At 39.7% G+C, this 13,450-nt stretch overlaps 1 protein-coding gene across 3 annotated transcripts in view; it reads left to right on the forward strand.

The window, feature by feature from the left end:
- Positions 1-526: 526 nt before the first annotated feature.
- The window catches only part of LOC126473993 (uncharacterized), a 62,437-nt gene continuing 49,513 nt past the window's right edge, over positions 527-13,450 (forward strand). For 2 of the 3 annotated variants that reach the window (XM_050101382.1, XM_050101383.1), the window contains exons 1-4: positions 528-990; positions 2,256-2,377; positions 10,536-10,785; positions 10,882-11,107. In XM_050101382.1, the coding sequence (XP_049957339.1) occupies positions 829-990; positions 2,256-2,377; positions 10,536-10,785; positions 10,882-11,107 (760 nt within the window). In that variant the 5' untranslated portion in view covers positions 528-828. Of the gene's footprint in view, positions 991-2,255; positions 2,378-10,535; positions 10,786-10,881; positions 11,108-13,450 lie in introns of all 3 variants that reach the window. The other variant, XM_050101384.1, reaches the window with a different exon arrangement.

Genomic DNA, 13,450 nt, shown 5'->3' on the forward strand with positions numbered 1-13,450 from the left:
GTCCCCTTTCTTAAAAAGCGGTTTAAGAATTACATATTTCAAACCATCTGAAAAACTTTCCCATGCTAGTGATAATGGAGTAAGTGTTTACAGGTAATTGTAACAGCCACACTGAAATACCTATCCGAATGTTAAGAACATTTTTCTGCCTTACAAAGTATTTAGTCACTTGCAGTTCATGTTTTACTCAGTCGCTAACTTTTTTTCACGATAACAAACAAATACTTCAGAACCCGTACTGTGTAGCGAATGAGAGCAGGCTCACCTAGTGGGAGCTGATGAAACTCTTGGCAAAGGTGAAGGAAGGTGTATGAGGCTACTGAGTTAAACGACTTTAAAAGTTTCTAACTGTCAGGACAGGTCGAATGACAGCGAGCCAGCAGGATGTTTCTGTATATCCGTTGGCTAATCGGGATAGTGGTGGGGGAATGCTTATGCAAATTTTCGGTGTCTGTGAAAGATTGGCTTAAGGAAGTGCAAGTTTTCATTTCCTGTGGAAGCCGTCCAGTGTACATTTCAAAGATTTTTGTAAAAGCAGAGGTGATATAACAGGCGGGAGATATGGTTTCGGGAGTGAGGTTAGGAGGTATTCTATGGAGTTAAATTTTCGTAAATAAACAAACAGTATGACTGATATTGTGAATTTTACTTTTCATTCCGCCTTCATAAATAGGCAATTTCTTTCTAGAATATTATTAAGATATTTACGGCCTTTATTGTGACATAAAATGTCATGCAAGGTAGACCCCACACATGTAAATAGTGGACAGACATTTACTTTGAAACGAAGAATTAATTACTTGGAGTCGTGTCACTGTGGAGCGTTTCATGAGTCACTTCCAGTTTATTCCGTTAAAAACACCAAGCGCTGGATGTGACGGAATCATCATTATTAGAAGTGACCATAAAGAGTTGTTCGCCTTGTGGCAGGGGAAGGAGTTGATGTTGTATGATGTCAGTGCGATTGATAGTAAGGACACTACCGCAGAAGTAAGTACACACGATGGGGTTAATTTTTCGTGTATTTTCAAGATTACATTTCCGGGTAATAATTTGGGTATTCTAACACCATGCTAGACTTACAACGTGGTTGGAAAACACCCTAAAAAGCTGTCAACTTAAGGATCCAGTACGTAACAACGCTGCTGTGTATAAGTAAATTTGTATTTCCAACAGTAAACTCTCACTGAGTGTGTTGGGGAAACCTATATATTTTCCTCAGACTCTCCTTTATACTCCTACCAAGCCACAATTCACCAAGTCCAGCATACAAAGTCTTCTCTGCAGTATTATCTGTACTGACATGAGCCTTTTTGATATCACAACAGCAAATTGCAATATGCCCAAATCTTGACCAACAGTCTGTGCCACAACTATGAGCAGTAGGCATTTTAGATAACTTGCATCATATGAACACACCTGTTTTTGAGGAACATTCCTTCGAAATTGGACCTTTAATTATATACCTGAAGAACGGTTTCCATTTTGGATGCTACTAGGGCATGTGGTGTGACAGTTTCTAAAAAATTGAGTGCTTAGAAGTATTTCCTAGCAGAAAAAGGGACGTTCCTCGTGCTGGTGACTATTTAAGCTAGAATTCTCATAGGATTACTTTTCTTGGTCCAGCGAAATTATATTTTCATTTGGACATCACTGGGAAATAATCACCTCACTAGTGCTCCCATATGTTCATCTGTCTCACAGGAAAGCCGTGTAGGAAGTCTTCATTGTAGTAAACATGTCTCACCTAATCCATTATTTGCCTTTGCCATTCAATCAGCCTGTAATGTATACTATTTTCAATCCATTTTCCTGCTTTACAGTGTATCAATCAATGTGGACTGTCTTACAGATTTGTGTAACTAAAGTGTGATTGTTGGTAACAGTTACCATGTTACAGCAACACCTGTTGTGTAAGATGATAGCCACAATGCTAGCATTTTCTTCTTGTGCACACACGTGAATAGAGGCTTTTGTGTAAACAGTAATCCGTTTGAAGAGAGAAATAGACAGTATTAGGGGCAAATATTACTAATGAAAAATTGTGTACACCAATTTTTATAATTGCTACTGTTTGAAGCTATATTTTCTGTGTTGACTGTACCAGAAAATGATAGAAAAATATGTAACAAATTGACTTTAATTATTGACATTGGTTTCATTGTAACCCTGTTGTATATTTTCTGTAATACCCCCTTTTTTATAACTTTAATGGAGGGAATTCTCACTGTGGACTTTTACCATGGTATTTCCAGGTACTAACTTTAAAGAGTGACATTGTAAATGTGTTTCAACTGCATGGCAGTGTGTGCTGTCTAGGGAGTGATGCCTCATTATACAAGCTGTGCAAGACAGACGGATCCAGCAGTCAGAAAAGGTATGTCAAAGAAACAAATAATCTTTTTTACTTCCATCATACTTCTGTATTAAGAGAAATATGACTGTAGCTGAGGTAATAATAAGTTGGACTGCTGTGAGCTTCGTTAAGAGAGATTTGGAAAAGTGTTACTTAGCAAGTATGCTAACGAAAACTTCAAGATACCTGACAAAAAAGTGATAAAGTACAATACATTGTGGAAACTTAGGTTTCTTTATTTGCAGTTGAAGAGAAGAAGCTATGTAACCTTGTAGATATGTGGTACATTTTAGTAACTTGTTGGTAATGGCCTGATCAAGAACTGCTCATTTTTACAATTCTGTTTAAACACACACATTTACCATATTAGCTCAGAAAATGTATGAAAGGATTGATAAATAATAGCTGAATAACTGGGTTATGAACATGCTGTGATTGGATGGTATGCTGATAAATGAAATTTGAGAACAAGCTGAGTAAAATTCTAGGCCAAGAATCAGTATTCTTTCGTAAGTATTGTAGGGAGGTAACTGTTTACTCTCAATTTATTTTTGTTCCAAGTGAAAAAATAGAGTTTGGGATATAAGACTTAAGGTAATATTATGAAAAGGATAGTTGCTACTCACCATATAGTAGAGATGCTGGGTATTGGATAGGCACAACAAAAAGACTGTCAAACAAGTAAGCTTTCAGCTTTAATGGCCTTAATCGGAATTGGACAACATACACGAACACACCCATGCAAGCACAACTCACGCACACCTGTCCACTGTCTCTGGCTGCCGAGGCCAGATTACAAGCAGAAGCACATGGGAGAAGCAAATTGGATTGTGGGGGGAAGGAGGAGGCTGGGGCGGGCAAGGGGAGGGATAGCAGGATAGGGGTGGGGACCAGAATATGCAATGGGAAGCCTGGGTGAGGTATCAGAGGAAACCCACAGACACTTGGCAAGAAATTGTGCTTTAACAAACTAATAAGTGACTCCATAATGGACTTCAGTTCTCCTTTAGACAGACTCTCTACTCTCACATTCAAATACGCAAACCAAAGGTATTACATTGTTTTCAGTGCCTGTTGTTGTTGTTGTCTTCAGTCCTGAGACTGGTTTGATGCAGCTCTCCATGCTACTCTATCCTGTGCAAGCCTCTTCATCTCCCAGTACCTACTGCAACCTACATCCTTCTGAATCTGCTTAGTGTATTCATCTCTTGGTCTCCCTCTACGATTTTTACCCTCCACGCTGCCCTCCAATACTAAATTGGTGATCCCTTGATGCCTCAGAACATGTCCTACCAACCGATCCCTTCTTCTGGTCAAGTTGTGCCACAAACTTCTCTTCTCCCCAATCCTATTCAATACTTCCTCATTAGTTATGTGATCTACCCATCTAATCTTCAGCATTCTTCTGTAGCACCACATTTCGAAAGCTTCTATTCTCTTCTTGTCCAAACTATTTATCGTCCATGTTTCACTTTAATTCGACTACATTCCATTATCCTCGTTTTGCTTTTGTTGATGTTCATCTTATATCCTCCTTTCAAGACACTGTCCATTCCATTCAACTGCTCTTCCAAGTCCTTTGCTGTCTCTGACAGAATTACAATGTCATCGGCGAACCTCAACGTTGTTATTTCTTCTCCATGGATTTTAATACCTACTCCGAATTTTTCTTTTGTTTCCTTTACTGCTTGCTCAATATACAGATTGAATAACATCGGGGAGAGGCTACAACCCTGTCTCACTCCCTTCCCAACCACTGCTTCCCTTTCATGTCCCTCGACTCTTATAACTGCCATCTGGTTTCTGTACAAATTGTAAATAGCCTTTCGCGCCCTGTGTTTTACCCCTGCCACCTTTAGAATTTGAAAGAGAGTATTCCAGTCAACATTGTCAAAAGCTTTCTCTAAGTCTACAAATTCTAGAAACGTAGGTCTGCCTTTCCTTAATCTTTCTTCTAAGATAAGTCGTAAGGTCAGTATTGCCTCACGTGTTCCAGTGTTTCTACGGAATCCAAACTGATCTTCCCCGAGGTCGGCTTCTACTAGTTTTTCCATTCGTCTGTAAAGAATTCGTGTTAGTATTTTGCAGCTGTGGCTTATTAAACTGATTGTTCGGTAATTTTCACATCTGTCAACACCTGCTTTCTTTGGGATTGGAATTATTATATTCTTCTTGAAGTCTGAGGGTATTTCGCCTGTTTCATACATCTTGCTCACCAGATGGTAGAGTTTTGTCAGGACTGGCTCTCCCAAGGCCGTCAGTAGTTCCAGTGGAATGTTGTCTACTCCCGGGGCCTTGTTTCGACTCAGGTCTTTCAGTGCTCTGTCAAACTCTTCACGCAGTATTGTATCTCCCATTTCATCTTCATCTACATCCTCTTCCATTTCCATAATATTGTCCTCAAGTACATCGCCCTTGTATAGACCCTCTATATACTCCTTCCACCTTTCTCCTTTCCCTTCTTTGTTTAGAACTGAGTTTCCATCTGAGCTCTTGATATTCATACAAGTGGTTCTCTTATCTCCAAAGGTCTCTTTAATTTTCCTGTAGGCAGTATCTATCTTACCCCTAGTGAGATAATCCTCTACATCCTTACATTTGTCCTCTAGCCATCCCTGCTTAGCCATTTTGCACTTCCTGTCGATATCATTTTTGAGACGTTTGTATTCCTTTTTGCGTGCTTCATTTACTGCATTTTTATATTTTCTCCTTTCATTAATTAAATTCAATATTTCTTCTGTTACCCAAGGATTTCTACTAGCCCTCGTCTTTTTACCTACTTGATCCTCTGCTGCCTTCACTACTTCATCCCTCAAAGCTACCCATTCTTCTTCTACTGTATTTCTTTCCCCCATTCCTGTCAATTGTTCCCTTATGCTCTCCCTGAAACTCTGTACAACCTCTGGTTCTTTCAGTTTATCCAGGTCCCATCTCCTTAAATTCCCACCTTTTTGCAGTTTCTTCAGTTTTAATCTACAGGTCATAACCAATAGATTGTGGTCAGAGTCCACGTCTGCCCCTGGAAATGTCTTACAATTTAAAACCTGGTTCCTAAATCTCTGTCTTACCATTATATAATCTATCTGATACCTTTTAGTATCTCCAGGGTTCTTCCATGTATACAACCTTCTTTCATGATTCTTAAACCAAGTGTTAGCTGTGATTATGTTGTGCTCTGTGCAAAATTCTACCAGGCGGCTTCCTCTTTCATTTCTTAGCCCCAATCCATATTCACCTACTACGTTTCCTTCTCTCCCTTTTCCTACACTCGAATTCCAGTCACCCATGACTATTAAATTTTCGTCTCCCTTCACTATCTGAATAATTTCTTTTCTTTCATCATACATTTCTTCAATTTCTTTGTCATCTGCAGAGCTAGTTGGCATATAAACTTGTACTACTGTAGTAGGTGTGGGCTTCGTATCTATCTTGGCCACAATAATGTGTTCACTATGCTGTTTGTAGTAGCTTACCCGCATTCCTATTTTCCTATTCATTATTAAACCTACTCCTGCATTACCCCTATTTGATTTGGTGTTCATAACCCTGTAGTCACCTGACCAGAAGTCTTGTTCCTCCTGCCACCGAACTTCACTAATTCCCACTATATCTAACTTTAACCTCTCCATTTCCCTTTTTAAATTTTCTAACCTACCTGCCTGATTAAGGGATCTGACATTCCACGCTCCGATCCGTAGAACGCCAGTTTTCTTTCTCCCCATAACGACATTCTCTTGAGTAGTCCCCGCCCGGAGATCTGAATGGGGGACTATTTTACCTCCGGAATATTTTACCCAAGAGGACGCCATCATCATTTAATCATACAGTAAAGCTGCATGCCCTCGGGAAAAATTACAGCTGTAGTTTCCCCTTGCTTTCAGCCGTTCGCAGTTCCAGCACAGCAAGGCCGTTTTGGTTATTGTTACAAGGCCAGATCAGTCAATCATCCAGACTGTTGCCCTTGCAACTACTGAAAAGGCTGCTGCCCCTCTTCAGGAACCACACGTTTGTCTGGCCTCTCAACAGATACCCCTCCGTTGTGGTTGCACCTACAGTACGGCTATCTGTATCGCTGAGGCACGCAAGCCTCCCCACCAACGGCAAAGTCCATGGTTCATGGGGGGAGATTTCAGTGCCTACACCCATAAATGAAGACAACTGAAGAAACCTGAAAACAATTAGACATGTTCTAGGACCAACTGGAGAAATAACTAGTAGTTACTTGCCAGGGTCTCTAATGGTTGTAAATGGAGAGGTGGGAGGTGAGAACCCAAAATCCCAGTATGTAGAAGCCTAGGATACAATTTTTCTTTCATCAGACAGTATTTTTGTTTATTTGCAAGGCTGTGCCAAGCAATAGCTGATATCTCAAGTTCCCAGTTTCTAATGTGCCATTGATGTTCTGCACAGTTGTCGTAAAGGGAATGGATGGACTGACAGATGTAGTTTGCTTCTACACTCAGAGGGGATATTATAAATCCCAAGCACACTGTGACTGAAACTGTCCATAATTGGGCACAGTATCTTCCTGTGTTATTGGATGGTTGGAAAATAGGTCTTATTCTTCGTCTTCCCAGGACCCTGCCTATTTTGCTAGATGTAGCACCACAAAAAGGAATGAGCACAATCAGTTGGTTGTCACGTGATTGTTCAATATTTTCATGTTTCCATTTCTTAGAGAGAACCAACCGTATTATTTATATCACATATGTCAAAGCCATTCTTTCAGCATAACTACTTCAGTCTCTTAATCACAGAATCCAAGTGATCCTCTAGAGAAAAAAAAAGACAGATCAGACTATAGCATGGGGAGCATTCATTGCATTTGACAAAAATATTGGGTCTATTGAGGTCAAAATTGAACATGGTGGTGAAGTTATGTGGTTGTGTGTAACAGGTCTAGGTGAAGTCACGTTAATTGTGGATGTTTTTACCGGGCACTTGGGGGAAACTTAACACTACCAAGTATAGACTGGGATGTCTGTGGGCCCATTGCAGAGGATACAGACCAACAGTCATGTGAAGTACTTTTGAACACATTTTCTGGAAACTGTCTTGAGCAGTAAGTTTTACCATGTAACTACAAATAGGCTGATCTTATCAACAACATCAGTATTGAAACTGGTATTAGCGATCATGTCATTATAGCAGCTATGCTTACAAAAGTTAACAAATCAGTTAAAAAGGCTAGGGGAGTGTTTCTGCTAGAAAGAGCAGATAAGCAGTTGTCGGCATCTCACTTTTCTCGGTCCAGAAGAGAAAGCGCAAATGACAACAAGCAAAGGTTAGTAGTGATTTGTGCATCTGTGAAAAGATCTATGGGCGAAGCATACAGCTGCTACCACCGTCATACCTTAGCAAAAGATTTGGCAGAGAGCCTGAGAAAATTCTGGTCCTATGTAAAATCACTAAGTGGGTCAAAGGCTTTCATCCAGTCAGATGTTGATGAGTCTGGTGTGACAGTTGGGGATAGCAAAATGAAGGCCGAGGTTTTAAATTTCACATTCAAGAAATTATTCATGCCTGAGAATTGTACAAACATACCATCGTTTGAGCACCAAATGGGCTCCTGTGTATATAACAAGCAGTAAGCATCCCTGGCATAGAGAAACAGTGGAGGGAGTTGAAAACAAATAAGTCACCAGGTCCGGATGGAATCCCAATCCAGTTTTTCAAAGAGTAACCTGCGGCAATGAACGTTACCTAGCTTACATTTATCGCAAATCTCTCACCCAGCAGAAAATCCCAAGCAACTGGAAAAAAAAGTGTGTGACTCCTGTATATAAGAAGGGCAAAAGAACGGACCCACAAAATTACAGACCAGTGTCCCCAACGTCACTTTGCTGCAGATCCTTGAATATATTGTCAGCTTAAATATAATAAATTTTCTTGAGAACAAGAAGCTTAAGCCCATGAATCAGCATGGTTTTAGAAAGCATCGCTCTTGCGAAACTCAGCTTGCCCTTTCCTCACATGATATACTGTGAACTATGGATGAAGGGCAACAGGCAGATTCCATATTTCTAGATTTCTGGAAAACGTTTGATAGATTGCCCCATTGCAGGCTGTTAAAGAAGGTACAGACATATGGAATAAGTTCACAGATATGTTAGTGGCTCGAAGACTTCTTAAATGATAGAACCCAGTATGTTGTCCTCAACGGCGAGAGTTCATCAGAGACAAGGGTACAGTCAGGAGTGCCCCAGGGAAAAGTGTGAAGGACTGCTATTATTCTCTATATACATAAATGATATGACAGAGAGAGTGGGCAGCAATCTGTGGTTGTTTGCTGTGGTGTAGGGGAAGGAGTCATTGTTGAGTGACTGCAGGAGGATAAAAGATGAACTAGACAAGATTTCTAGATGGGTGACGAATGGCAGCTAGCTCTAAATGTAGAAAAATATAAATCAAGGCAGATGAGTAGAAGAAAACAAATCCATAATGTTCGGGTACAGCATTAGTAGTGTCCTGCTTGACAGTCACATTGTTTAAACGTCTGGGTGTAACATTGCAAAGGGAAATGAAATGAATGAGCAGGCGGGAATTATAGTAGCGAAGGCGAATGGTCGACTTTGGTTTATTGCAACAGTTCTAGGAAAATGTGGTTCATCTGTAAAAGAGACCGCGTACAGAACACTAGTGTGCTCTGTTCTTGAGTTCTGCATGAATGTTTGGTATTTCCACCAGGTCAGATTAAACGAAGACATCAAAGCAACTCAGAGTCAGGCTGCTAGGTTTGTTACTGGTTGGTTTGAACAATGTGCAAGTGTTACGGAGATGCTTAAGTGGGAATCTCTGGAAGTGAGGCGACATTCTTTTTGAGGAACACTATTGAGAAAATGTAGAGAACCGGCATTTGAAACTGAATGCAGAATGATTCTGCTGCCTCCTGCATACATTGCCCATAAAGACCACGAAGATAAGATACAAGAAATTAGAGCTGATGCGGAGGCATATAGACAGCAATTTTTCCCCGTTCTATTTGTGAGTGGAACAGGAAAGGAAGTGACTAGTAGTGGTATGGGTACCCTCTGCCGCACGCTGTACAGCAGACTGCGGAGTGTTGATGTAGAAAGCTGTAGCTCTATATATCAATGTATTTAAAATGGCTCTCTTCTGGATTGGATTGTGAAAACTGACTACTGGGCTATAAATCAGTGTGCAGCATCTGCTTGCAGTACACAGAGTGGCAGAGCTCTGACTCGTTGTACCAAACCGTAAAAAAAAATTACGGCATTCCTTCTCTTTCTGGTTGGACATTGAACCTGATGTTTGGGTTTATGTTCTTCATGTGCTCAAGGAACTGCTCAAAAGCTTAGATGCCATGACCAGATTATGAAAATTGTTAACAAAACAATAAAATTAAGATGGACAAAATGGAGCCAAATTTAATGCTTTTTCCTCGAAATATTCTATAAAGAAGTGTACTGCCACTGGAGACACTGGGAGAACCCATAACCATTTTGGACATTTTTTCATAAAATTTTCCACCATATAAGTAGTAGCTGGTTGTGATAGCATGCCAAACCTCTGTATGTCAAGGGAAATTGAACTGCCTGAGTTTCATCACAGTGATAAATGTTTTACAAGAAACGTAATTTTTCTAGTTTGTGTCAGCTGATATTTACTTTGATGCCTTGTTCACGTAGGATTTTCATAGTAAAATAATACAGATGAATAGGAGTTTTACAGTTGATTATTTCCACATTTACATCTATATCTTAAAATCGTAAGTAGAATCTTGTTCCCTTTACATGACAAGTATTTCAACAGCTAATTTTATTTCTGGTGTTCAGAAAACAGAATTTAATATTGTACTGTTCAGTACTTAAGAACACTGTGTGTGTTATGAAGAGTATGCAGAATGGATACATTGTACATAAAATATTCACATATACATTACTTTTATGTGGTTCGTAGTGGTGTAGGTGGATGCTGGTTCACCAGTTGCTAAACAGAGTGAAGTGCAATAGAAAGCTAGAGATTCAGCATCTATTATTTTTCTTTTGTTTCAATGTGTGTCATTGACATTCCAATGCTTTCTTTTTCTGCAACTGCTAAGCAGAGCCTCTGCTTCTACCTTTCTTGTGATTCTATCTGTCTGTGAGTTTTGCAATTTGAATTTAATTTCCAAAAAATTGTAATTTATGTAAGTGCGTTCAATTTCTTTCTCTTTCAGCTATGAAAGAGGAGATGAAGATTTGTTTGAATCAGGAGACTCTGCTGATGAAGATGTCAGAGTATCACAATTTTATTTTGATCCCATCCTTGCCCTAAATAATGTAGCGAATATCTGCCCTCTAAGTGAAGGATTTGTTGTGGTGCAAGAGACTTTCGGCAAGTTCTTCATTGAAGTGTTCAGTGTCGCAAAATGTTTCACAAAGACAGAGAGACTTCATTCAAAGGAAATATCTTATATACCTCCAAAGGTATGTACATTCACATTTCAGACTGAAAAATACAATATTGTTTGTTCTGTAGTGTTATATACTTATGTTTCATGTTTGAATAATGGATATTCACAGATTCTGAAAAAAAATGAATGCATACTGGCGGCAGTGAAGCAGAAAAGAATGGCTCGCGATTTGATGGGCATTCTTATTGGGGACATGGCAATACTAGATATAGAAATTATTTTTATTGCTTTTAAAAGTGGACAAGTCTTTTATGTCCCAAACACCAAGACATCTCAGCTTCCAAAACTGCTATACTCTTCAGTTCATCCAGTTATAGATGTAATGTTTCTGCAAGGTAAGACTGTACATACGGCGAATGGCCCAGGGATACAATTTAACTTAGTAATCACACAGATGATGTCCAGATAGTCACTTCTGTGAGTGTCCTATTTTCTTGTGCTCCTTTCTATTAATAATTTTTTCAATTTTCATTTAGGAATTATTAGAGCATGTCATTGATACCTTTCAACAAGAAAAATATTTATTTTGTTAGAGAAATAACTGTTTTTGTGAGCATAAATAGGAAGAAAAGACCAGCAAGCAGAAATGAGATTAAGCTGGTAGTAATTCACTACACTCCAAACTTTCAGATTAAAACACTCTTCTTCAGAAAAAGATCAGAGATGAAGAAAAATAAGAAAAGAACAGTGATAATTAACTTGCACTAATTTCGTTGAGTTCCATAGTTTGAAAGCATCACATTTTATGTGTGTATAGATTTAATCAAAAATATAAACATAGACCTAACTTACTTTAGAGTAGAGATGAAACAGATGTGTGGCAAGCATCCAGTGTCTGGCACAATTGTACTATGTGGTTGGATAATGGATAAGAGATCAGTAACCTGTAGGTACCACTGTTCAATAAATTATGAAAATTTCATAAACCTGACTTTTATTTAGTTCTCTAAACACAGATAAAAACACAATCCCTTCCAGCCAAAAGTACTCTCTACTCCGTCTTCAGGCCACAAGTGGCCTACCAGGACCATCCGACCGCCGTGTCATCCTCTGAGGAGGATGTGGATAGGAGAGGCGTGGGGTCAGCACACCGCTCTCCCCGGTCGTTATGATGGTATTCTTGACCGAAGCCTCTACTATTCAGTTGAGTTGCTCCTCAATTGGTGTCACGAGGCTGAGTGCACCCCGAAAAATGGCAACAATGCGTGGTGGCTGGATGGTCACCCATCCAAGTGCCAGCCACGCCCAACAGTGTTTAACTTCGGTGATCTCACGGGAACCGGTGTATCCACTGCGGCAAGGCTGGCGCCCTTCCAGCCAAAACATTATATATTATTCATTATAACAAAAAATAAATAATTTAGAAATACTGAACTAGATGCAAATTATGGTGAATGAACTCCCAATTTCTCTAACTTGGTGAAATTCAGGCACTGTGCTGCATTAGCTGATCCTCCCCCCCCCCCCCCCCCCCCCCTCCCAAATATAAGGATCATAATTGCAATTGATTTGAACAGTATTTAAATAAAAGTCAGTCTTACTTGCAGTCACATTTGTTTTTTGACCATCACACGTTTATTATATTCATTTGTCACCATCTTAAAGCAATTCTAAAACATGACATGGACATTGCAATTCACAGTTGATTGTCTCATCTGCTTTACTTCTTTTAGTAGACACTGGAGATGAACTGCTACAAGTAGTAAATTTTTCACAGTATTCCAATAGGATCTTCTGTTGAGCCCTTTCAGCTTAAACAATCACCAAATAGTCTTGTATTTTCTTGAAACTTGGGTCTAGAAAAGTTGCAATCAGTGAATTTGGATCTTTGTTTAAGGAGCTGAAACAACTTTCTAATTCAGCCTTCAATGAGGCTCTCAGATGTGGTAAGTCAGGGGTTCTTCGTGCTGTCTCACCTGTACCAAGATACTTATTTAATAGTGCAACATGTGGCTTACTACAGGTATGCAGTGGAGATCAGAACATATTTTTGATGCTTTTTCAAAGGACATCAGATGCTTAACACACTGCTCTCTCAAACATCACTGATGAGACAGACTGTTATGTTTATCACAGTAGCTTCATACAATTTGGCCTGTTTTTGTGAATGCTCCACCATATAAAAAGCAGAAATCCACTTCATGCTGATAGCTTGCATCAACTGATGCTCTGATATATTTAGCACCTTTTGAATTGCCAACAGCAGTTCTTGAAAAAAGCTTGAATGATTGAAGTGCATTACAAAACATCCATGAGCAGCAATCATTCCTGCTACATCTATGACTCAGATATAACCCTGTGAAACAAACGAGTGAAACATATAGCACAATCGCACTCAGCTACTGAAATGCCTTTCATCTTAATAGTCCCATTGTCACGAACGAGTTAATGTATTTTGCATTGGTCAGTCTCATAGCTATCTGCAATAGTATTATGCTCCCTTGCTACGTCTTCTCCAGTGTGAACACCTAGAAAAGGCTTCATAGCAAGAACTCCGCTTTCCACTTGGAATTCAGAAGATAACCAACGAGATGAGAAACTCAGGAAGCTGGCATTGTTATGCAAACAGGTCCATGTGTCAGAAAGTTACAGAAACTATGAGAACACCAGAAATGATTCTTTGATTTCCCCCCCCCCCCCCCCCCCCCCCCCCCCCCCCCCCCCCCCCCCGTAAATTA

This window comes from Schistocerca serialis, chromosome 4 (genome assembly GCF_023864345.2).
Source record: "Schistocerca serialis cubense isolate TAMUIC-IGC-003099 chromosome 4, iqSchSeri2.2, whole genome shotgun sequence".
NCBI lineage: Eukaryota > Metazoa > Arthropoda > Insecta > Orthoptera > Acrididae > Schistocerca > Schistocerca serialis.